At 31.7% G+C, this 13948-nt stretch overlaps 1 protein-coding gene across 2 annotated transcripts; it reads right to left on the bottom strand.

Moving 5' to 3' along the window:
- Positions 1–43: 43 nt before the first annotated feature.
- On the bottom strand, positions 44–12913 carry LOC106053539 (coiled-coil domain-containing protein 63-like). 2 transcript variants are annotated; one of them, XM_013209102.2, is made up of 11 exons: positions 12794–12913; positions 11002–11182; positions 10199–10329; positions 9138–9319; positions 7944–8125; positions 6945–7132; positions 5939–6150; positions 4953–5121; positions 3068–3231; positions 2488–2582; positions 44–1069 (listed from the first exon to the last, which is right to left on the bottom strand). In XM_013209102.2, the coding sequence occupies exons 2-11, from the start codon at positions 11157–11159 to the stop codon at positions 883–885; spliced, it is 1668 nt and encodes a 555-aa protein (XP_013064556.2). In that variant the 5' UTR covers positions 11160–11182; positions 12794–12913; the 3' UTR covers positions 44–882. The 2 variants fall into 2 exon arrangements, with proteins under 2 accessions (XP_013064556.2, XP_013064559.2); XM_013209105.2 differs by having other exon boundaries at positions 11002–11168; positions 12794–12880.
- Positions 12914–13948: the final 1035 nt, after the last annotated feature.

Here is a 13948-nt window from a genome sequence, read left to right as displayed (position 1 = left end):
TTCAATTTACAAAGACAAGAAATACACATAAAATAAAGAAATGACCTGAATCACACATTTTATTGTCATTTGTTTTAACATTTTTTTAAAAATGTATTTATAAAATAATAAATATATTTATAAAATTGTATCACTTATTAAAATTAATCCTTCCTTTTGAGTAGGTCATAAACATGGCATACTTTATAATATATAACCCTCAAACTAAATAAAATATAATAATTTAGTGAACATGGAAATGTTTGAAATGTAGTCAAACTGTTTCAAGCAAAGAAAGAATGTGTCTTATCTATAGGACTATATGTTATATATCATATCTGTTTATATGATTTTTGATAATTATTTTGAAAGTCAAATAATAATAATCCAATTTTTTTAAATATTTATTTTGGATACCATTAACAGATACTGGTACACGAAGCCAATTTTTTTAATTTACAGTAAAACTTGATGACATTTTGTTATTGTTCATTACATGAAATAAATTTTAAGAGAACTACCATAAAAAAGTATATTAGAAGGTTGTCATTACATACACTTTACATTAAATAGATGTACAAAGATCTGATTGTTACCCTCATAGGAGGTATGCTGATTAAAGGGGGTGGTATTGGTCCTAGAACCTGTAAGTCATCAGAATGTTAATAGTTTACATGTATTATATGCATACTTGATCTGACTTTTTCTAAGCCCATAAGTTGGCATCTTAATAAATCTCTTTTTCAATCCCTAAATATTAGACAAGACAAGCAATGTATATTGAAGGACATATATTCAACTCTGAATTAATATTTATATTCCCAATCTATTTCCTCCCTAATCACATATTTTAGAAGTACAAGATGTAGAATGTCATAATATATCTTTTTTCTTTATTATTAATTATTTCTTTCCTTCTTTCTTCTTTTGAGTCTTTTCTCTAGTTGTTAAATCATATTTAAATCCATCTCCAATGGCTGCCTTTTCCCTCTTTTTCACTGTTTTGAGGACTTTGTTTTGAAGCTCATTCCTTGTGTAAGGCCTGGCTTCATCTTCTTCCTCATCACTGACTTCACTTTCATATTCATCTCTGTTTAAAAATAAAATGTGAATTTCAATACAAAAATCTTAAAATTAAATAAATAATGTAAACTAATTGTTTCAGAAAGACACAAAGATAAATGGCACATTTCTTATTCCATATGCTAGGGCAAATTGTACAAGTGCTTATTATCTTCTTATCTTATATACTACAGATGTTGCTTTAAAAAAGAAGATTATTATGTCCTATGCATCTCATGTATCAATCTGGTCATGCATGTTAATCAATGACTTAAACTTTGCTAAGTCTCTGGTTTTCCTGGCTGATTCAGGCAACCCATTCTCTTCCCTAATGGCACTAGGGAAGAAGGAGGATGTCTATGAATTTGTTCTAAATCCATTATTTTAATGAACCATTAATGCCAAAGTATTTTAGTTTTTTTAAGCAGGCTATGGTGGTGAACTTTGTCAAATGCCTTACATAAGTCTAATAAAATTGCATCTATTTGTTCACTATTATCTTATTTTTCTAAGCCTTGTGAAAAATCATCAATTAATCCTATTAGTTGAGTTTTACACGACCTGTATTTCCTAAAGCCATGTTGGTATGGAGTGAGGACATTATGTTTATCTAAGTGATTTAGGATGTTGCTACAATAGAGCCATTACAGAAGGGAACAGGAAAATCAATGAATTAGCAGAGTTTAAGTTTTTAATTAACACACATGACTATATCAACACGTGAATACAGATATCTTCTGTTTCAAATGAACCTCTAGGCTGTAACTTATAAGATAAGATGTTTTCTAACTGTATGATTGTATCAGTGAGAAAAATTCATTAAATGCACAATATTTAATAATCAGTTGACCATAGCTATTGATAAGAATAAAAGAAATAGTCAAAGATGTAGTACTGCTTGGTATCTTCATTGATCTTAAAGTTTCAGTAATATTAAAAGAGTGTACGAAGAATAGAGTTACATCTGTGATCAAACCTGACTTAATTGTTGTTTTTTCTATTGTTAGTTAACATTGTCATGATTTTCTTTGACAGTTTTGTTGTTCATACTATCAATTAGACTTTTTGTCTCTCAAATATATACATATAAACAGCTTGACTCTTAACCTGGTCAGTTCTTACACTGATATTTCCAGATGAAAGTGATGTATATCAATATCTATAGTTGGGAAGAGCTTTTAAAAGAATTTCATTTCATTGAAATATTGAGGTTAGATATTGTTATAAAAACATTTTATGTCGTTTTGTTTTTACATGTTTTGGATGTTCCTTCAGAGTTAATCTAACTCCTAGCCCAAACCTCCCACAGGAGGACGGGGAATGGCAGTGGTCAAGGACCATCAAGACAACCATCTGGAGCACATGATGATGAAAAAGTCGAGAAAAAAACCCCAGTGCGGTAAATATTGACATCAAGCCATCACAAGAATTAAAAACATTACTTACCCAACAGCTGGAGGAATTATGGGATGAGGTTGTAAAGGAGGTGGTGGACCTTCACCGAGTAATCCAACAGTACTTGTATGTATTTTATCTTGATTCTAGAATAAATAAAACATTATTTGCTTTATTAAAATATAATTGATGTTCAATTAAAATACAGTAGAGGAATTCTAAAAAAGATTTACATTGGCGGAAGAGGATAAAAATGCCAACGACCTAAAAGCAAGGAAGGGGTGTGGTGGATGAGTAGTAAAGAGCTTGGCTTTCAAACAGAGGGTTTGAAGTTTTGAATTTGTAAGGACACCAACTCTAATGGTTACCTGACAATCGTAAAGTAAAGACAGTTGGACATTGTGCTAGCCACACGACACCCTCCTTAACTGTCAGCCACAGAAACAGATAACCTTTACATCATCTGCCCTGGTCTGAGTGGGTATTTTACTCTTATTTTTATAGGATACACTTAATGGTACAAAGGGATAATTTTAGATGCTCGTTCATCTTCATAGCATTTCATAAATTCTCTGCTATAGCCTACTGAAGAATTTTTAAAAAGTTTTTATTCTTTAGTAGATATACTTACCTTTAGTTGTTCATATGTCTGTATAGCTAGCAGTTCATTTGTTCTCTGCTCAATAATACCAAGATATTGTATCATGTTACTATCAGTGACTCCAGTGGCAGCTCCAAGCATATCATTTATTGTTGATCTGTCACAGTTGATTTTGTTAAAAAGTGAATCAATACCTTTGAATTAAAACAAAGTCATGTTTGAAATATAGATACATAAATAATAATAATAAATAAATAATAATTTTATTTATAAACCGGCAGTTAACAAACAAAATCTAGGCTCCAGGCGCTGTGATAAGATTAGAAACATTAGCACGTAAGGTAAAAAAAATAAATAATAATCTAAAAAAAATTTTTAAACAGATAGGTCTTAATGTTCTTCTTGAATGTAGTGTTGCAGGTTGTCTGTCTGAGATCAATGAGGAGTGAGTTCCAAACCTTCGTCTGTGGACAGAAAAAAGCCTGCAGACCGTGGCACCACTAAAAGCGTTGAGTCCATTGAAATTTTCTTTCAGATTAACCCTTTAAGTGCTGAGCTGCATTAAAATGAGTGCATATATAATGAAATTACAATTCTGATGTTTAGAGGCTAAACTATCACACACGCATTTTAAGGGTTAAAGCTACATTAGCTGTTAGGCCACTACAATTAAAAACTGCCCTATAAACTTTCCCTAGCAGGTGTCTGGCACTTAGGTAAGCATTTTTAACTATGTAGTATAATTTCTTTCAGGCTATATCTGGACTTTAAAAATTAATTAAAATTATGTTCCAGTACAAGTACAACAGAAGAGAGACATGATGCTGTTTCTATAAAAATTACATTTTAAATTAACATGAAAGAATCATATTTGTACATTTTGATGATTACAAGACACTGTTTCACTTATTTTCAAAGGTGTTCTTTCCAAATTCTTTTTATACTCATATGAAAGTTTTAAAATTATGAATCTCATCATGATATTTCTGTTTCCCATTTATTTATATGCAGTTGGCCTATTACTAAAATTATATACATATTTTTGATTTATAAAAAATGAAACAATTGTAAGAATTTAAATGGAAAATTAAAACAAAAAGTGGAAGAAAAAAAAAAATCATAACACTTTATAATTAATTCAAAGTGAACAAAAAAGTCTCTGCCTTAATTACCTGTATTATTTTTTTAGCTGTCAAAAACAATATTATGATTATCTTTAAATAAATATTTACAAAAGTATAAAAGAACAAACATTATAAGCTTCAGTTTTACTTAGCAATTTCAACTTGCATAAAAGCATAATTTTATAATTGTAAAATATAGATATTCATTTATAAATAATTTGGAATAATGTTTTTTTTTCAAGTTTATTTCCTTTTTTTGCTTAAAAAAATTTACCACGTAAAAATGTGATGGCTGACATTTGATTTTGAAACTGGTCAATGATTCATTCATGACTTACAGAAAAGAGCCAACTAAACAATATTAGATCAGGACATACAACTATTTATGGTGCATGGTTGCTGAGATGTAAATGTCTTGGGTTTTGAACTGAGGGTCTTGGATTCAAATCTTGGTGAAGACGGGGAAGAATTTGAATTTATGGACTTTTAAGATCCTCCTGAGTTCACTCAACTTAACATTAGTTGAAGAAAGTAAAACCGCTTAGTTGTGCTGGTTGCATGACAACTTTTTTAAAACCCTCAGCTACAGAAACATAACCTTTACATTATCCGCCCTATAGATCACAAGGTCTGAAAGGGTTACTTTTCTTTACTTTACAACATGCAACTATTTACCAACAAGACAAATGATTTGATTCATACCCCACATAGCCCCACTCATCATGCATGCCCCTACCTATCAGTGAGAAGAGATAAAAAATTTAATAATGATAGATAATACTAAACCTTACCTGCTTTAAGCTGATCTAATATCTTTGACACTTCTTTGTGTTTCTGCTCATACTCATCTGCCTCTCTGGAGGCCTTAGTCTGTTTCTCTTCAAGGCTTCTCAAAATCTGTTTTCTTTGACTTTCTAGCTCAATACCTTGTTTCTTGAAGTTTTCAATTTCTAACTGTATCTAAGAGTGAGTAAAACAAATCCTTAGGAAATAATTTGTTTTTTTGCAAGCAAATATTAAAATAAGCATACTATTTTTTTCTTCTATTCTATTAAACAGACTTGAACTAGTTTAACTAAATATATGTTTTATTGCCAGGGAAGAAATGTTAGAGATATACCATAACTTTAAATATAACATTCAACTAGATAAATATCCCAGCTCCAGCATGTCAAAAAAGTTGGTATAACAATTGTGTTTCATTCGGTAAAAGAAAAGTTTCCCTTGCAATTTACAGGTGCAGATGATGTAAAGGTAATCTGTTTCTGTGGCTCATGGTTAACGAGGGTGTCATGTGGCCAGCACAATTAACAACTGCCTTTACTTTTCCCCAACTATAGTCAACTTTTTTTTTGGGTCCTCCAAAGGAACACCCAAATATTCAAATTAACAAATACTATATTAATGCTTTTCTTATTTCATTGAAGCAATTGGACCCCTTGATGACCTGCTAGCCTCTATCAAAAAATGCAAACTTAAACTCTATGGACACATAACAAGGTCCTCAGGGCTCACAAAGACCATTCTTCAGGGAACAGTACCAGGAAAAGAGAAGAAGAGGCAGACCGATAAAAGGATGGGAAGACAATATTAAAACAATGGACAGGCCTGTCATTGGATGTATTCTAAACAAAGTGAAAGATAGAGAGGAATGGAGAAAGATGGTTGCCAGATCTTGTATAATACCCCAGCTGTTCAAAAGACTAAAGAATAGGTGAAGGTGAAAATATATATGTATAAAGGTATAAAATAGGTCTAGCAACAGAAGTCCACTTACTGCATTAATATCTTCATTGAGTTTTTCAATTTCATTGTTCTGTTCATTCACATAGTTGAATAGCGCAAAGTTTGTATCCTCCACTTCAATAAACCTTCTGACGAGTATGTCAATGTCATCTTCTCCTGTCATCTCTCGGATTCTTACAAAAGCTTCTTCATAAGTCTCAACAGAATCTTCTTGGCTCTCTTTCTTCTTCTCACTTTCAACAGCTAAATTAGCAAAATCATTTAACATTAAATTGGGTTTAACTTTAAACAACTTTGTCTTTATATAATAATATTTTTTGTTGTTGTTTAGTTTACAGATTTTTGAAAAAACAAAAACATCTGCCCAATTTTTTTTTTCAGGAAATATTAAACTGATTTTTTTATGATATAGAAGTATCATAATTTTTTAAAGACAATAATAAATATAATATAATAATTATGGGAGGCGAGGTGGCCAAATGTTAAAAGCCCTTAGCTTCTGAACTGAGGAGCCCTAGATTCTAATATCATTGAAGACAGGGATTTTTAATGGGTACCTGACATTTGTTGGGTAAAGAAAAGTGATTGGTCACTGTGCTGGCCACATGACACCCCAGAAACAGATGAAATTTTTACATCATCTGCCCTTTAGATCACAAGGTCTGTATAACAATTATAACTAACACCCTTCTTCTCTCCCTTAACAAAAAAGTGATTTAAGTCGCTGGTGATATAAATGTAAGGATGTGCCTGAAAGGAATATTTTACAGTATAACAATTATAACTAATATCACCCTTCTCCTCTCCTTTAACAAAAAAGTGACTTAAGGTCACTAGTGATATAAATGTAAGGATGTGCCTAAAAGGAAGGTCTGAAAGGAATATTTTACAGTATAACAATTATAACTAACATCACCCTTCTCCTGTTCCTTAACAAAAAAGTGACTTAAGGTCGCTAGTCATATAAATGTAAGGAAGTGTCATTTAAAACATTCACAAAATAATGTTAATAAACAAGTTCTAAAAGATGTATAAACCTTTGCGCTGTCTCCAAGCAACAAGCTGAGGATCCTCCTGTCTTTCCTGCCCCTTGATTCCCATAAATTCTTTCAGTTTGCGATCATGATCAATGATTCGAACCAACTCTTTCATCTCTGTATTATGTTGTTGAACATCCTTATCTGCCTTCTCTTTGAGTATAATCATCTTTGCCTGGGCATCGTCTCTGTAAATACATTGTTTAGGATCAAAAGTTTTAGTCTCAAATATCCAAAACAAAGGGAGATAAAGAAGTCTTTATTATGTTCTGTAATGATAACAAACCATGTCATGGCAGTTTAATATAATAAGTATGAAAAGCAGAGTCTCACAGAATAAATTTTGAAATACCAGCCAGTAATTAATTGTCTTGTATAAATTGCTGCCATTTGGATGGGGAAGGGAATTGATTTAAGAAATATTGGCCATCAAAGTAAAATCAACCAAAAAAGACATGAAAGCTGAGCAGAGCAATGTTTAGCTACTGGATGAGGCTCTAGTTTGATGCATGGATTCAAACATCTGCAACAAATAACCGACAACAGCTTGAGTAAATGTACATGTCTGGTAACATAAGTTAATTAACAATATGCAAAAAGAACTCTTCATAGGTTAAGTTAAAAATCTGTAAAAAGAACTATTCTTTTGCCCTTTAGTTCACAGAGACATTTATCTTATCTACAAATTACAGATGCTCCATCAAAAAGAGATAATTACATCCTACGTGTTCATCTAGTCATGCATGTCAATTAGAGACTTAAACTCTGCTAAATCATTGGTTTTCCTAGCGGATTCAAGTAACCTAATCATGCTTTGATGGCACTTGGGAAAAAGGGAAGGAGCACTTGTACGAATTAGCCCTAGCATATGGAATAGCATATTTATTTTCTTTTTAAGACTTTCCATAAAAAAATTATTTGATAGTATATTAAAACATATCTAAGGATTTTTTTAATTCCTATTTTATTTAGAGAGTAAAAGCTTAAAAAAACAACAACCTTTGATCATAAGCAGCTGTTGAAGACTCAATGATCTCAGCCATTTCCTTCCTCAGATTTTTCAATTCTTTTTCCAGTTTTTTGTACAGATTTTCAAATTTATGATGTTCATTCCTGTGACTTTCAATTTCGTCACGTAACTTGGCATTTTGACTCAAGCAGTCGTTGAATTTCTTTTTAGCCTGGTGAAGGATTAGTCAAAAATGTCACAACATTGTTTTGGAAATCATTATAACCCAATCATTGCATGTTTCATAAGCTTTTTACATTTTCATTTTTAAGAATCAAAATAAATCTTTGATGCAAACCCATTTTTTACCATTGGTTCAAATTGGGAGAATGAAATTTATCAATAACAAAGATTGTCATAGCCAAGATTAAAAAAAAAAAAAAAAAAAAAAAAAAAGAAGATTGCCTCATTCAGTATCTGCCCTTGCCCCCATGTTACTTTATTTTAATTAATTTGACCTGCCTATTAAAATAGAATGAATAATGAGCTTTAAATGTCAGGTGCTTATGTTTATTAAGTAGCTTTCTGAAAATATTCAACATCTAAAAATATTCAATAGAGATAGTGCAAAGATATGCATGACTAGATGCATATGCATGACTAGATGCATGACGCGTAGGACGTAATCATCTTCTTTTTTGAAGTAACGTCTGTATTATATAAGATAATTAGGTCTTTTGCATATTCATAATAATATAGGGGAAAAAAGTGTAAGATAATAGGAGACAACACATTATAATAGCTATGTAAATTTGTTAAATGAAGAAATACAAAGCATTAATGTACAGGGTTAGGGTGTGGTGGCTGAGTGGTTAAGCATTTGGCTTCCAAACCTGGGATCCTGGGTTCAAATCTTGGTGACAACTGGGATTTTTAGGGTGCCTCTGAGTCCACCCAACTCCAATGGATACCTGACTTTAGTTGAGGGAAGTAAAGGTACCGGTAATTGGTCATTGTGCTGGCCACATGACACCCTGCTCATTAACCATTGGCAATAAAATCAGATGACCTTAACATCAGCTGTCCTATAGATCTCAAGGTCTGAGAAGGAAACTAATGTACTAGATAATTTTATAGGAAAGTGACTGCTGCTCCACACTTAGTTTTAATAATGATCATGATTAAATTAAAAATATTTCCATAACATAAGGAAACAAATTAAGAATAATAAGATCAACATTTACCTGGTCAAGGCGATTCTCAAGCACTCTCTGTTTCTTGGTGACATGAGTTGAATGCTCGGAGCCTACGTTAGATCCTCCTGTATTTCTCTGAAGTTCTTTTATGTCCTTCTCCAAAGCCTTAATCTTAGCATCCAGATTTTTTTGCTCTTCTTCTTGTGCTCTCATTTCCTCTTCATTTTTATCTGTAATACAAGTGTTTTTATAGAGTATTGATTTTGATAAGGTATTCATGGTTACGGATCTGATTGGTGCACAATAACAGATATATGGGACTTGAACTGGACATGTCTAGTCTACAGAGTTATAAGAAATGTCTATGCCATCTAGCATAGAGTAAAAGAACTCTGGGAAACATTTTTAAAACAAATTTACAGTAAAATAAAAACTTAAAATTTTCATTTTCATCCCCTGCATATGAATACTACCAATCTATTACAAGAAATCAATCTCTTAAATATCGCAAATTTATAATAACTTGCTTGGTATTAATGGTAAGACTTTGCCTATGGGCTAATAATTATCAACAACAAATTCCTTTGAGTGAAGGCTTTAGAGATTGAGGTTCTCCTTTGTACATATTATATGCTTCCTATTGAACAAATGTGAGACAGACAAAGAGAACATGGGCAGTTTTCTCCCTGTGATTAGGACACCACAAGTTAAAGTTTGTTCTGAAAGTAGGAACTTAAGGAGCAAAGGTCATTCTCAAACCTACCTCAAACCTCATGTATATGTTTTGTAAGAACTTATGTAGCAATGGTTAAACCTACAATGTGGGCATCTTGAGACACATTTCTTTAGACGATTAGAGGCAGCACTAAAACCAATTTTTCTCTCATCTTACTTTGGGAATGAGAAAAGATGTTAGGTACCGGTACCTTGACACATGATGCTAGCCTGGTCAGAAAATGTGATGGTGGTACCAATTACATTTTTATGACTTTATACCTACACTGCAGTGATATCAATGTGCTAAATTATGCCATAGTGTGTTAGTGTTGACCCATTTCATGTGTGACCATGTTGATGTTAAAAAAATTTTTTGGGCTATATTAAACTACCTTTGGCTTCTAACAAAGTAACTAATGTGTCAGTATATTGTTCATCTTTCACTTGATTTGATCTGGATTCAGCAAGTCTTAATTGTTTCAGTAATTCTTCTTTCTCTGACTCCAATTGTTTCATTTCTTGCCTGAGAAAAAAAAGTTAATATGTAACTATATAGCATGCTAAAATAAATAACATATACAATTTATTTGATTATTTTTTACTTTTTCCTCATTATTTTGAAATTGCTATAGAAAATGTCTGAGTTATCTAAATTTAGCTTCCTTTCTGTGCCAGCTATTATGTATGATTTTTTATGTTTCTTGCATTATCTCTAACTCTTCTGTTTTGTTTTTATTTTATTATTATTATTATTATATTTGGAAAGTGTGAGGGTTTGAGAGGCTTATTTCCTTTATTTCAAAAGGCCTGCAGTTGTGTGTTATGTAAATCAAGAGAAAGTGGTTTCCTAGACCTGTGGAATAGAATTCGTAAAAAAGCATCAAGATTAGAAGTTTGGGTTGAACCATGTAAAGTGAGAAAGAATGGGACAATGACCATCCTGCAATGGGCAATTATACTGTTTAGGGCTAGGTAGCTTCCACCATGTAGAGGCTCTGTCAGCGCACCCTATGTGCTCCCAGACTCTGTGGGCTTTTTGGTACCCACTGCAGCTCAATAGGTCACTGTAGCACTGGCCTATATTAAATTATTAAATGAGGTAATTTATGAATACCAGTATATATAGTTCAAATGAATTTCTCTGATAACTGATAAACTTAGAGAAATGAGCCATGACAGGAAGTTAAAAACTTACTTCTGCTTTCGAATAGCATTCTGGGACTCTTCTGTGTATGCTGCTCTGTCTCCTTCCATATTACGAAAGCTTCGCTGTAACTTTAGTAACTCTTGCTCTTGGAGGCCTTCCATGTCAGCATCACTCATGTCTGACCTTGCTGATCGTGGTGGCGGCATTTTGTTTTACTTGAAAAGGCTCACTATGAGAAAAATTAAAGATTCTTATGGAACTTTAATAGAAACAAAGTTTATCTTATCTTATATAATACAGACATTACTTCAAAAAAGAAGATGATTATGTCCTATGTGTCATGCATTTAGTCATGCATATTAACCAATGACTTAAATTCTGCCAAGTCACTGGTTTTCAAGGCTAGCTCAGGCAACCCATTCCATGCTCTAATAGCACTAGGGAAGAAGCTAAAGTAAAGCCTTTTTAAACTATATAGCTACAATAATTTTATTCACACTATCAGAATGAGGAAGAAAAATAGTGAAATTAATTTAGGTGTTAAATCTAATTACTTGTTGTGTTGTTAGGAAATAATGTATATTGTTTTTATTTTTGGTATATATGTATCTTATTAGGTTTTGTTTTTCTAACACACAGCTGCAGGGCTTAGTGGCAAATCCAAGTGCATGGGTTTGGGTTTAGAAAGTCTTAAATTAAAAACTTGGTTAAGACTGAAACTTTGTGGTTTAAGGATATTTATATTTCAATTCTTCTTTAATTTGTTAATCACATTTTTGAGGAAATTAAAAGTGGCTGGACACTGTGCATGCAACTTATCATATGCTTCCAGTGATAGATAAGACTTCAAAGTCACTGTTTTTTAGTTATATACATGCCATTCTAGCATATCTCACATACATGATGGTAGGAAACTGTAGGAGTTACATCTAGATAGCAAACTAAGATAGTAGCAGTACTGCAGTATATAATCTAGATTCAAACTCCAAGAGGGTATAAAGTATGCTATATAATATAGTTTTAATAGTTTTAAATAATTTTAGCTCCAAAAGAAAGGGGCCTACTAAAATTTAGTCTAAATCTAATTAGTAGCTAAGTAATAGCTAGGGACCTGGAGTAATTTAGCTCAAAATGAAGAAGACTTATCTAACTATCTATATTATATATAATATAAAGTTTACACATTTTTGGATCTAATCTAGATGTAGTAGATCTGCATTGAATAAAATATATATGTAGGCTACAGGCAGCTATATTATAGATCTTATACATTTAATTATTTTAATGTATAAACTAATCTTTCTAGATCTACACCTATTTTAAATATAATCAATATAAAATATGTTTTCTAGATCAGAGACAAATATGCAGATCTACAGTATATTCCTAAGTGACTTAAGAGTTATTATATGGATAATCTAGATTCTATAAGTATAATCTATCATTTCTAGAGTGACTAGAATGATATACTAAGCCTATATAAATATAGACTATATAACTATAAGCTATGTAGACTAGAGAGTAGAGTAATAGTAACATTAGTAGGCCCTACTTAACACTAGGCTAGCAGTAGTATTATTTAATTATATACTTCACACTAACAGTACACTAATAGAGTTAGATATATAGATCTAGTTAGTACATGATACTAGATCTAACTATCTTGACTCGGAGTCTTGAGTCTGTGAGACTCTTCTTGATGTCAAGTGTAGCTATATCTCACCATCATCTGCATATGATGCGGCACATTTTAAAACTTTTTACAAGTAGATTTAAATTATAATTTCAATCATATTTATACTTTTGAAATATTAAACGTAAGCTTGAGATTTTCAATTACCAAATATGTAAACACAAGTAGATCTAGTAGAACTTTAGTGGTAAAATTGTTCTTTTCCACCATAACAATACTCGCGGAGTGTAGTCCTGACAACAGGAAAGATAACCTCTTATTATTCGCACTGATCTACATAAATATGAAAGTTAAGTTGTATTCATAGGCATAAATAAATATATATATGTATGGTTGTATTATTTCTAAAATAGCTTTTAAAAGAAGTGTCTTGCAGATCAGCCATCAATATAGATCTATAGTCTATATTAAAGGTTGGTTATTTATTTTTTTTAAACCGATAATAATTCCAAATTTCTTTACCAATGTTTATTATAATTGCTGATTATTTTTGGTTAAAAATGCTTGGGCCATAGCTGTGCATATTGAGAGGAGAGTGGCAGTATCGAACTATGTAAGACATTAAAAAGATTTTTCGATACAAAAAAAAAAGATAAAGATGACAAACGTAACAAGAATTACCATATATAATGTTCACAATAATTGTGTACTCAATTCCCCTTCTCCACACACACACACAAAGTTCGGAGCAAAATATCCGTAGGCTAAATGAGAAGCTATTCTCGTGGATCCATCAAAGATTTAGTTACACTGCTTCTAATTTACATAAATTAGCTACCGAATTGCATTAATTCCGGAACAAAAAACACATTTGCAGACGATTGCACAACATGCCTATTTAGAACTATAAAAACAACACAAGATACTGAAATAAAAAAAAAATAGCCTACAGAAGTGGGAATCAAACGGGAGCATGACTATCCGTCCAGAAAAAATGTCAGTTATTAATATTAGACTAAGGGAAAAAAAACGAAAAACAACTCAAACAAACATTAGGCCTACTTATTTTATTCATGGTAATAACCAGTTACACAGAATAAAAACTCAATATATCTAGGTGTAAAAATAATAATTAAAAAAAAACATCACATAATTCTCATATATTTTATCGAAACAATATACTTAAGTAAAATGCTCAGAGAGATTGCAATCAGAAAGGATGATCCAGACCTAGTATAGAAGACCTTGTATAATGAGAGCAAATTATAGGTTCATATTAAAGGAATTGAAATAAACAGAGAGTAGCTGAGTGGTTTACGAACCAGTCTCTGTGCTGCCTAGGAAGATATTAGATTAACTATA

This window comes from Biomphalaria glabrata, chromosome 13 (assembly GCF_947242115.1).
Source record: "Biomphalaria glabrata chromosome 13, xgBioGlab47.1, whole genome shotgun sequence".
Lineage (NCBI taxonomy): Eukaryota > Metazoa > Mollusca > Gastropoda > Planorbidae > Biomphalaria > Biomphalaria glabrata.
This window is presented reverse-complemented; position numbering and strand designations above follow the sequence as displayed.